Genomic DNA, 12,851 nt, shown 5'->3' with positions numbered 1-12,851 from the left:
AGCTCGCAGTAGACCCACTGCTCCTTCATGTTGAAAGGCAACAGTTGAGTCGGTTTGGGCATTTGGTCAGGATTCCTCCTGGGCGCCTTCCGTCCCATCTGGCCTGGGAACGCCCTGGGATCCCCCAGGAAGAGCTGGAAATCGTGGCTAGGAGAAGGACGTCAGGGATACCCTTCTTGGCCAACTTTCTCCGCTACCAGAGCCCTGATAAGCAGAAGACAATTGATGGATGCATATATATTAATCTAAGACTAATTGATAGACTGTAAATAATTTTTAAAAATCTATTTAAATTTTGATTAAGATATTTGCTACCACGTAATGAAATCCAAAGGCTTAAAATCTGATGCAAAACTCAAAACTGTAAATAAATCTGAGCTAATATGATAAAGAACACATGATTTGTAATTTGCCCTAAACCGTTTTTCTAATTCCCATGTCTTCCTACAGTCAAGCCTTCCAAGCCGAGGTGCTGGATGGACGGCAAACTCCTGGAGGGCAGCGATGTCAAGCTGAGCTGCAAGTCCAGCGACGGGTCAGAACCCATCAACTACAAGTGGGAGCGAGTGCTGGACAAAGGCAAGAGCCTGGGCAAGCTGCCAAACCTGGCACTGATAGGTAAGGAAAATAACTGGCACCACAGTGACGTGCTGATTCACCATCCAGCGCTCAGCAGAGAAACACTACGAGGATTCCTTTTTTAAATTAGTGTTTTTTATAGGCTGCATTCATCCAATGGAGTGTTTTGCTGAGCGCACCGCGATTCCCTCACCTCCCTCCCGTCTTCACACGTTTGCAAACACTCACACATAAATCTGCCCGGTATACCACTACACTCTTCTACCACTCGTCCCTTTAGCTGCTTCACTGGAGTAATTAACAGTGTAAGTGTTTTGCTCAAGGGCACTTAGACGGTTCTGGGATTGTCCCGCGTAGGCCACTGATTCTTCATGCACGGCACGAAAGCACAACAGAGCCACGTGGTTTGTCGATGCGCTCTGCTGGGATGAGTTATATACACACAAGGCTCCAGACTGATACTGATGAAGGCCCCTGTGATGTTGAAATGTCAGTGTGGCCCAAGTGAATTATACCTGTATAAAGTCAGTGTGAAGTGAGGGTTTTCTTGGTTTGTGTGTGCATAGTTGAGAAAATATAATATAATAGACAGAACTGTCAGCCGACCAAAAACAAAAAAAACATGGCTCAGTAGAAGCACTGAGACACTCTTCATTCACGTAGTGTGGATTCCTGAATTCCTCTTGGACCATTACCAAAAATGTCTGCCTCTACAAATTACCTGCCACAGTTTAAAGCAGAAAAGAAAAGCGAGTGGTTGGACAGCTCTCCTCATCTTGAACTCTTTAAACCAGAATAAACACCCCAGGGTGCCAACCTCTCTCTCTTACTTTTCCCTCCGCGGTTCAACTGGCGTCGGCGTCGGCACGTGCCCAGACAAAAACCTTCAAATTAATGACCTCCACCACACAACACCTGTTCAGTCTAATTAGTTTTCATTGGACGATAACACACAGTGTCGGCGGCCATTATTTATGGCTCTGGTGAAAGGCAATATCACATGATTGTCATTGGTTGAGATGACTAAATATCCCATGGGGCTGTGAGGCTCCTCTCATGCTCACATTCCTGTTACTTTCTTCAAGTCCTCTTCAGTGGGGTGGGCCTCCGTTTTAAATAAACTCTCATAAGGGACTGTGCTTACTTGGAAACCAATATTCCAAATATTGACCTTATTCTGAACAAGACATTACTTGGATTGTAGTATTTACACGAGTTGGTAATAGAATATTCCATTCATACTCCTGTTAACATGTTACAGAGCAGAGTCTGATTGTAACTAAAGAGAGGTTGAGAATAAATCACAGTTTCTCCTCTATTGCCCTTATTATGATGAATTAAATCTCTTTATAATACATGAAATGTCCAGAAATGTTCTGATGATGACAGAATGGAATAGTTCTTTAATTTAATTCTAAACCTTGGGGGGGAAAAAAAACGTCAGGATGGTTTATTTGTCTCGTATTGTTATTGTTATCTTTGTTTTGTTCTTTTTCTTTTTTCTAAACAATGCTGTCTTGTAAGTCTTTTTTAGGGTGGGCACATAACATGCATGACACATCAATCATCCTCTTCTACGCCATTACGTCTGACGTTATTGCGCCAGTTGTAGATCCTAAATCATAAATAATAAGATGGTGCTGTTTACCAATTTGGGTGTTATCATTCTCTCTCGTTTTTATTTTTCCTTCTTGTTTACACCCAGGAAATCTGTCATCAATCAGTTAATGAATGAATTATTCAGGTTAAAGTAATCAGAAAATGTTGTTTACACCATTGGCTTAATCTGGTTCATATCGCAATATTGTTATAATAATCTAAACGTATTCAGTGTCTCTCTTTCTTAGGTCATGATATATATTTATTCTTCTGTCGTACAAATGAGGATTGGTGGAGGTGGTGCAGGAAGATTTGAACAACATTTGTAAACGAATAAAAACTTAATCTTATTCCCCCAGATCTGAAGAACCCAGAGATGGTCACCCTGAGGAATCTCACCATGGACAGCACAGGTGTCTACAGGTGCACAGCCAACAACGACGTGGGAGAGGAAAACTGCACCATCGAGGTCACAATGCAGCGTGAGTTTTAGGAGGGAAGGGAGGCGACCCCTCGGTGTTCGCCTCGCACCGAACTGTCACGCTGATTGATGGTTATTGTTTCAAACTGCGGCTGAAAATACATTTGTACCTCCTCTCTGCCTTTCTACAAACCTCCCTACTCGCTCACACTTTCCATTCTCACCCCCAGTGCTCCAACACCAGGGACTGCACTAAACGTAAACTGGTGGCTACTGGTCACCACCTCTGCTACAACAGTTATGTTTCACTGTCACTCTAATACATTCGCTGAGAGGCCCAGCACGGCCGGGGTCATGTGTCGAGAAAATGATTACACGTCTAGCACCACAGCAGGAGCAGTTTGGGAGCCTTGGTGCTAAATTGTATTTGGCCATTGTGGCACAAACAAAGGGAACTTCCCATTAATGAGCAGGAACCATAAGAATGAGTGATTTTAAGTTTAAGAATAAGGACTGTATGTGACCTCTCATTGGATCCTCTCTGTCCACAGATGCGAGGAATGTTGGTTGGGCGGCGGGTGTGGTGGTGGGAATATCCCTCGGTATCCTCATTGTCATATTAATCATCTGGCTCGTCTTCCGGAAGAAAGAGAAGAAGAAGTACGAGGAGGAGGAGACTCCAAACGAGATCAGGTTTAGTCATCCTCCTTTCTTCTCTGGTTGTTTCACATTCTTGTCATTTTGAACTAATTTAACTGTATTAAAATGTTTGCTAAAATGCTAAAATTGTGCGGCAATATGTGTTTAAGTGTGTGTGTCTGTGTATTTCTGCTTCTATGTCCTTGTGGGGCTGTTGCTGTGTTAGTTTAGCTGCACTATACACTTTCAGACTTTTAAATAAGTGAAAAACCGCTTTACTGTTATTTCAAGTAAGAGCCTAATGTAATATTGCATGTATTTAAAATATATAATATCTGCCGTAACTGTGTTTCGTGATATAATATTTTGTCTTTATCAGGAACATTAATTAACAACTACAACATATCTCATGAAAAAAGACAAACAGAAGTATGTGGGGTATGTAGATGCAGAAAAAATGTATGTCGCTGGGGTGGTGCACCTGGTTCTATCATCTTCCCATCGACCTACAGGTACAATCTCAGGTCTAGGAGACAGGTATGCAAATCTGAGCCACATGTTTCACTTATTCACCTGAAACCAGAGTATAACAGTTAAATAATACAAACAAATCCAATGTATATAATGTAACAGTTCACAAAACCACTATCTAAGTCCCTTTCTTTTGATGTTCGAGGTAGGACCTGCTGGACGCTAATAGGTCTGCATGAAGACGATGTCTCGATGCAGGCTTCCAGGTCAAAGCCTGGCTTAAATGCTTTTATTGGCCTTAAACGATTCCTCAAAATAAAAGTGTGGAGAGAGAGAATTTAAAGTTTTAAATATTTTACTGCAGGGCACAGTTTGAGAATTAGATAATGCAGTTTCTTTAAAAATGATGTAGTTAATTAATAATTAATGTTCAGCTCAGTAACTAAACACAGTGTAAATGTTAAAATGCATATTATCCTAACATAACAGTGTTTTCTGACTGCATGTCAGAAACATGTGTTTTGTTGGATCATTCATTGAGTTTGAACAGTCCTGTTTAGCTTTGGTTTGATGGAGCAATGATGGTGATGTAAGCACGTGGCTGTGTGACCTGCGTGTGACCTCACACACCAGTCCAGCTGAAAGTAGCACAGCTAAGCAGATCACATGCTAAGTGACACAGCAACAGTCCCTTAATGCATGAATGTGTTTGCTGTCTACCTGTCTCTCTCTTCCTGTCTGTGTGTGTGTGTAAGATGATTACAAAAAATCTTCCGGGGCGGATCTAGGATTTTCTTTCACTTTCCTAAACATTGCGAGATGGGACAATTTCAACATTTTGGTTGATTCCTCAGAACATAATTTATAGATCTTATTGAACAAATCAGGCATGTTTAGCAGACTGATATTTATCAGTGTGTACAGTGTGGTGCTGATCCAAATAGATAAATGTTCAATTTGAATGTGGTTTCATAATGGGACTGTTGGCCTTGGCAGCGGGAAGCACTCTCTTCTAGTTTTAGACCTTAGGATTGAGGACATTTGAGCCTGTCCTCACTTTCTGACGCACTTTCATGGAATGTTCTAGGGTAGAGACTTGGTTTTAGGGCTATGGGATTAGATTTTGCTCAGGGTTAAGGTTGGAACTGTGACATTTGGTTGTAAGAGACAGGAGCGCAAATGTCTGTGTGCATGTGTGTGTGTGTGTGTGTGTGTGTGTGTGTCTGTGTGAGAGAGAGAGAGTGTAAAAATAAAAGTACAAGGTCAAGAGCTCATCGATTATGTGTCTGTTCACACCACCCTTCCTTTCATGTTTGTATTTCTCAATGCACCATTAATGAATGTAAAGGTAACAGCATGTTTTTGTGACTTGTTACAATGAATAATGCAGCATGGTTGAGGGACAACTTCCAGTAAATACGATGTGTTACCTTGTACCATATGTAAAGAGTTTGAGCCTTCCCCCTCATCTGCTTGACCCAAACACAGCAGCACAGCAGTGACACACATCTTCACACACACCAACTTCACTTCTCTGACTTTTTGTATAAGCCTTATATCAATGGGATATTGTTATCTACTGATTTACCCTCACAATCGACACACCCTGTGCGACAATGAACACAAACTACCGTGGATGGGAGGTTTGGTGATGAATGCTACTCTCACCTGAAGTTTGTTTTCCTCACATTTCCATCCACCATCTTTCATGAAAAACTGAGAACTGTGCAAGAAACATTTTCAGCAAACATTTTTTTTCCATCTGGTGATTTCCACACATTTCATTATTCCATGCAAATATGTTTTCACAAAACTTGGGGGCTGCGGGGTATCTCATGAATTATTCACTTGTCCCATGTGAATAAGGCCCTGGAAAAGTGTGAGAGATCGGTACTGTGTTGTTTTGCTGTTCGCTGTGTGTATGTGTGCTTGCCTCTTTTCTATTTTTAGAGGTACAGTTCATATCAAATAAAAGAACCATCTTTGTGTGTGTTTCCAACCACAGGGAGGATGCGGAGGCTCCCAAGGCCAAGCTGGTGAAGCCCAACTCCCTGTCCTCGTCCCGCTCCGGCAGCTCACGCTCCGGAGCCTCTTCCACCCAGTCCATGGTGCACAACAGCGCCCAGCGTGGTCACCGCCCCCGCCCACCTGCTGTAGCAGCTCTCAAGGAGAATGGACAGCCTCCAGGCTTCCCCCAGTCCCCACCTGCCTACACTACAGTTGTGCCCCCCAAGAACCCCGAGCCCCCTACCACTCCCAAATTCAACTCCAGGAACATGTCGGGGCCTACACCCCCAACCCTCATGGTCCCCGCCCAGACCAAGGCCTTTCAGACTGTGTAGGACTGAGAGCCAACCCCTTCCTGCAGCCATGTGAGAGCCCTTCCCCATCCCTGCCCAAGCCCCCCTCACCCCTTCCTAAAGACTCTTCCATAAACACAGAAATGAAACTAGTTAAAAGGATGTAATTAAAAGAATCAATACTATAAAGTCCAAAAGAACTTTTAATGAATGCATACTTAAAAAGGGAAAATACGACATGCTTGCCCCCTACTGAATTACATAAAACAACAAAACAGAAGAAAAAAACAAGACCTGAGATGCAACTGTTTGTATCTCTATGGCTGAAGGCAGAACTTATTTTCTGAGTTCTTTCTTTTGGCTGTGGGAGGCACAGGGAAGCACCGTGTGCAGAGAGGTGGAAGAAGCCCCCTCGTAGAGCTTTTATTTATTTATGGAATCAAAGGGTTAGTCATACAGCGGAGAAGAAGAAAGAAGGAGAGACGGCTGGATGATAAAGTAGATCCAAACTCTGAGCCAATGGAGTCATACAGCATGTTGAACTTCACGTCAACAAATGCAAGATGGATACGAAAACGGAGAGGAAGAAAACGGACATCGGACAGCTACAGATTTTTGTCCGCTGTGGGAGGAGGGGGCTGGGGGAGGCGTGCGGCGATTCTGTGATTCATGTCAGCCCGCACCTCCGACTCACTGCTTCCAGCACCTGCTCTGAAACCACAAACCTCTCCGCCTCCCATGGGCCAGGCCGATTGTGCCCATCCATGTGGACAGACACAGTGCGTGGCATGTGCATCATCTGCCTCAGTGCTCTCGGTCTTTTTCGTGCGCTCATAAAGAACCTGCCAGATACCACAGCGGCCCTGAGACTGACTCAGCCGGCTCGCGAACAGCTCATCTGCTTTACCAATCAGCAGGGGGAAACTTCAGGTACACGGATGTAGCACTGGCAGTGGAGTCCAAGTCCAATGGAGTTTGTAACCCCCTCCCACATCCTGTCTACATCAATGGACGTCCTTTTTCTGGTACTGAATATACTCCCTGAATTATTAAATAGTATATATTAGGCCTATAGCGAGTCATTTAAATATAGGGGATAAGCATCTAGTAGCCCAGCTGGACTTGTTTTTCTTTTTTCTTTCGGGTTTCCGGTGTCTCTTCTCGTTGAACAGGTTGTAAAGGGTGACAGACAGCCATGTGTCCATTCATCCATATGAAGAAGTGCCACCAATCCCTAGGATGGGTTATTATCGTTGCTTTATATTTTATTTTACTCTTACTACATTTCTGAAGTGAAACCAAAATCTGTTACCATGAATGTGTGATATACAATGATGGTGGATCCCATTACATTCAGCCTCCTATAAGGTACTGAATCAATATTTGAGCTAAGGCACAAAGAATTGACCTTGACATTCAATTTCACAAAGTCTGAATGAATGGAACGCGGAGTATGATTCTGGAGACTTTAATTGTGTCGGGTGTGTATGGTATCATTGTCAGCACTCTCCCTGGATCCATAACAATGGAGTGGCACTCGATTGCTGTCTCGCCGAATCACGGGGCCCTGCTTGGTTATTGGTTGAGCCGCGCTATCGGCCAATCCCCCCTTTGTCATATCCTCCGACAGACCCAGTGCAGTTTGATTGAAAGTAGCTGAAAAAAGGGCAAGTAGCCTATCTAGTGTGCCTTTGCAATCCCTCTTCCTTTTGATGGTTTCTTTCTTCGTCCTTATCTTCAGCACACCAGTGGTTAAGTCTCTGGTCACATCCAGCTTCGAGGGTCAACAGCAGCGAGTAGCGAAAGATACAACTTCACAAACTCGCCCCAGTAATAAACAGACGCAGCCTCGGCAGCACAAGCAGAGTGAATTATCCGTGGTGAGAAAGCAATCCCGTGTCACGGGACAATGTAATGTATATTCTGTAATCAGTCTTGTTTTATATTGTACATACGGATAGATATATGCACATGATGTCATTTAATTTAACAAATTAGGGTATTTGAGGAGAGATGTAGCCCTTACAAATGAGTCAAATGGGAAACCCAAAAGTGAATTTAAACCATGTACTTTTACAGATGTTGCATTCTGAGTGAATTCATGTGAAACAAACATTATCACATGTGTGGAAGGTGCAGGAAGGTGGAGAAAGAAATGCATCTTGCTCAGTCCAAAGGAAGACACTCTGTCTTTGCGACTACACGCCAAATTCTGGTGAGACGTTCTATGGATGTTATTGATCCTGTGGGAACTATTTCATTTGATTAAAGTGACCCGGTGACCTTTCCTGAGGCGTCGCCGCTGGGTTAAGAATTTCCCCTTGACCAGCACTTTGGTCAATAACGACTTATCTTGAAAAAGTCACTTCCAGATGACCACAGAATCTGCTGTGAGTATTTATAGACGACACATGATGAATATTGTTTGGTGTAACCCTGACCTTTAACCTTGTATTCCATCCAGCTAAAATTTATGCACAAAGATATATCAAACCCAATAGGCAGATTGCCATGAAATGAAGTGAGCATGTTAATATTATCAAAAATAAAGTGTTTTTAATGTTAATGGTTCTATGACCTTTCCTCTCAGGACAAACTTGACAACTTAACTCCACAACTGGTTCTAATAATCAGTATGTCTAACACTTTAGTATTATATCCTGTTATTAATGTTTCAGTGATTTTACTTTTGTTCCACTTTACAAATCTGAAAAAAGTATAACCATACGATGAAAAGTGCTGAAAACCAACATCTGTCTGAAAGCACATGTGGTTTGACTTTGACCCGTGGAATTTCACGTGACTTAACTGTAAGGGACGTTTTCTGGGGAAAAAATGCCTTTTATATACAACTAGAGGTAGAAGCTCATATTTGACCAGGGAAGCTACTGGATGAGTGGGTCTGTGCGTGCGTGCTTGCGTGCATGCATGCATGTCTGTGAATGTGTGTGAATGTGTGTGTGTGGGTGTGTGCATGTAAATTCAGTATAAGCCCTTGGGCCACACCCACACATTCTCATGTTAGCCATTCAGTGAGTGAGAAGGATCCAGTCAGGCAAAGTAACCTCTATCTAAATTGATATGACTGCAGACTGGCAGTGTTTACTTTCATTTTCATTGACTTACATGCCTACTGAACCTGGCGTCACAGGCAGCAGTCATGTTTTTGCTTGTGGGGGTGGCATCTTGAGACAAATCACGTCCATAATTCATAACCGTCGTCAGCTCTGGAGGCTACTTGTCTCTTCTCTAGCCGTCTCTTAACGTATAATGCACTCCCTGGGTGTAATGATGGCATCAAGGCTCACGCACATGCACACACACACACGCACACACACAATACAAACAGGTACCCATGTACACATAGGTGCACATGGAGACACAGGCGTGTTCTCCATGTACACTGGCAGATGCACATGGGCACAAACACATGCACACACACACAAAAACAACCAAACTGCAATCCTTGTCATTTCTGCTCCTACAGAATCAATTTGATGGATTGAATGTCCGGTGGTATTACGACTGACTGATGGAACCAGGATTCCAAATGCAGCAGAGAAAGGGAAACACTCACACACACACACACACACACACACACACACACACACACACACACACACACACACACACACACACACACACATATAAACAGCTACTGTAACAACACACACGTGCATGCCGACACACATGCACTCAGATGGACAGACACTGCTATGCATCTTAACAATCTGGGTAGCATGTGATTCAAGACTTTTTTTTCTCCTGCAAGAGAAGTGCTGGGAATCAGAAGAGTTAAAACAGGACTGATATTGAGCCAGGCTTGTGGGCTCCTGCCATTGAATCCCCCACCACAAATGAAAGTAGCAGTGGAGGTGGAGGATGGTATGCAAGTCTTCCAGCTGTTAAATTCCTCCAAGCTTTTTTTTTATTTGCTTTCCAGCTACAGCAAGTCTCAGGTGGCAGATTCCCCCGGTTTATGAGCCCTCGTGTTGCGTCTCTCCACTCTCTGAAAAACCTGCGCTGGCTCCAACAAATTCATTTTAAGGAGCTTTGGTCAGTTCAGTCGAGGGTGGAGGAGGAAAGTCTTAACACACGACGAGTGTCAGCAGCACATCCAAAATCATTCTTGAAAACTATATCCATCAGCACGATACAATGTCTTATTATCGACACACAACGGTGCAGCAAACATGAAATCGTTAATGGTTATCCTGCAGATATGAGAGGAGTACGATTCTCATGTAGCCACAGGGTTTTATGTTCTATTAAGCAGTTTTATTTCTGATTGAAGCTGTTGAGTGGGACAAAGCCATGCTCAGACTTTGTGGTTTAGCCTTGTGTCTCGATATAAGGGAATGTGATGTATCATTACTTTTAAGGGAGGAGTGTCAACCTAGAGGAAGAAAGCAAAGGTAACTGCATGTCATAGGAGATTGAGCAGATGAACGGGAATGCTTTGCTTTGATGTAACATAACAGTATTAGGCTAAAAAGAAAAAAAAAAGAAAATCTACAATTGTAAATATACTCACAACAATTTTTATGAAGCTTTATTTTTGTCTTCATTCGTTTGATTCTGTTTCTTTTCATCCATGTACTTTGCACTTTTTTGTGTGCTATACACTCATCACTGGCCTGTGTGGGCTGCGTGTGGTTGGCTGTTTCTCTTGACCGCATTGTTTTGATGTCAGGGGCAGACACGCTCAGTGCGGCGTTACTGAAGGGAAATATAAGACACCTTTGTTTTCTGTACACTCATCTGTTTTTTCTGCCGTGGCTTCTCTTTTGGTTTTGTAAAAAAAAAACAGTACAGGTTTTTTTTGGGTTTGTTGGTTTGATGAAAAACAATCCATGTAAATATCACAAGTAAAAAATGTATATTTTTACGACTTCTGAGTTATTACTCTTTCATTTGCAAATAAAATATTCAATGACAACTTAACTGGTTGCATGGTATCTTGATTTAGACTTTGTGTGGCCCTGATGTGAATTTGTGAATATATTATCACTGCCCGATCTCCTGTGTTTGTGCGGAGGGATAATGTCAGAGCCTGAATGCTAAGAGTAAACTGTTAGGCATTGTTGATTTGTACATATAAAAACAAAATGCTGCATTAGCTGTCTGACTCAACTTGAATTTGACAGCTGCCAAAAATTAACAACCTACTGACACAATTTATTTTACTTACCCCCCAGGTAACATTTCAGACACAGGCTCTTGTAAAACGTTCCCTGGGAGGTAAAAAAAAGATTATCGGTTTCTCAACTGGTGTGCGGACACTTCTTCTTCTGGTTTTCATCGCTTCTGTCCTGCACCCACATATTGCTATAATTTATTGATAACCTTCCCAGGAAATTTAAAGGTGGAACAGGAAAAAAGCCAGCAGCAACGTTATCAATGTTTTTTTGCATTAGCACCATTCAAAAGTCAACTCACAAGAAGCAATTCAAAACTAAGTAGGACATTCTTTGCATGGAACAGAAGGATAGATTTGATAATAGTCTTTAAATTCTCACAGTTGCATTAAAACATGATTAGTTGTGATGGTAATGTAGCAATGGTGAACGACTGAATGTTCCACATAAAGGATGAGCTATCCAGAGTAAGTTTCAAGACTCAGCAAGTTGACCACAATGTCGAACATCAATCTATAACCTGCGCCTGAGGAATGATTACAGCGTATATATATGCTGTATATATACAGGCTGTATACATATATATATAAACAGCTTGTACTGTATATATACAACTGGTGAGCAGCTTCCACAGGAATTAATCTTAGAACATCCCTGGCTTAGACATAAAGGGACACTGGTGTGGTTCTAAAGTATTCGATTACAAATATGGGTGTCACACTCTGCACAGTTGTCCCAACTATAAGTCCATGATCCAGGACGGGCTGAAGATGACACATGGGGCCGGGGGTACAGGGTTCTTCTCCCTCTTCCTCTCTCTTGATCTCTAGCCCCTCAACTGTGACACTCAGGCACGAGGCAACATGTCAGCAATATCTATTGACCTGTCAGCCACTCATTGACTGACATTCATCTCTTCCCTCTGTAAAGGTCTTATGTTGACGATCTATTGAACTGCCCAGATGGAGTGTGTGTGGCAACCCTGGTTAAAGAGACAGGGTGTGACTTTATCTGCGAGCTTCAAGGATGCGCACGAAAGGTGCAACAAAGAAGAAGTCCCAAAAGCAGCGTCCATGCATGAGGAGATAACGCCCCAGAGCAAAGGCACATGAACGAGCCATGGGGGATAATGCAATCACCAGTGTGTTCTCTGACATCTGTTTGTTGAGGAGCTGGCTGCAGACTGCTATGCTAAATTTACATCTTTTCAAAACACGGCATCCATATTAAGCAAGATCACATTTTCAAGGCCAGACCACATTTCTCCACTCCCTGTTCCATGCCGCCGTGCCCATTGTTCCACATGATCAGCCATGTATGATGACACTGTCCTAAACCCATCGCACTGGCAGGCCCACGCACACACACGCACCTATAAATACATGCATATGGTGTGTTGCATTTGATTATGGCTCAGAACATCAGAAAAACTGAAGATGATGGTTCCTCGTGTAACGGATGATGTGTTTTTATTTATCGATCTATTTTTATTTTTAATCTACAACTGGCTTTTTACAGCTGTTGCAAATCATCTAATAGCATGATGTGTCACAATTACGAAAAGGAACACTCACACTTTAAGTAGACCAGATACAAAAAATGTCATCACACAGATAAGGAATCTTTTGGCTCTGAGCTGGCTTTGTAGCCTAATTAATAGGAAATCGTATTTTGCCCTCCGTCTCCCTCTGTAATCTGCAAAGT

General features: G+C 42.7%; 1 protein-coding gene across 1 annotated transcript in view; it reads left to right on the top strand.

Annotated features, from left to right (window-relative positions):
- clmpb (CXADR like membrane protein b) overlaps nucleotides 1–10,953 on the top strand; it is a 73,338-nt gene extending 62,385 nt beyond the window's left edge. The window contains exons 4-7 of the mRNA XM_035154161.2: nucleotides 451–618; nucleotides 2,538–2,660; nucleotides 3,151–3,292; nucleotides 5,715–10,953. Of these exons, the coding sequence (XP_035010052.1) occupies nucleotides 451–618; nucleotides 2,538–2,660; nucleotides 3,151–3,292; nucleotides 5,715–6,051 (770 nt within the window). The 3' untranslated portion in view covers nucleotides 6,052–10,953. The remainder of the gene's footprint in view (nucleotides 1–450; nucleotides 619–2,537; nucleotides 2,661–3,150; nucleotides 3,293–5,714) is intronic.
- Nucleotides 10,954–12,851: the final 1,898 nt, after the last annotated feature.

Source organism: Hippoglossus stenolepis, chromosome 4 (genome assembly GCF_022539355.2).
Source record: "Hippoglossus stenolepis isolate QCI-W04-F060 chromosome 4, HSTE1.2, whole genome shotgun sequence".
Classification (NCBI taxonomy): Eukaryota; Metazoa; Chordata; class Actinopteri; order Pleuronectiformes; family Pleuronectidae; genus Hippoglossus; species Hippoglossus stenolepis.
Note: the sequence above shows the minus strand (reverse complement) of the source record. Positions and strands in the feature narration are given on the sequence as shown.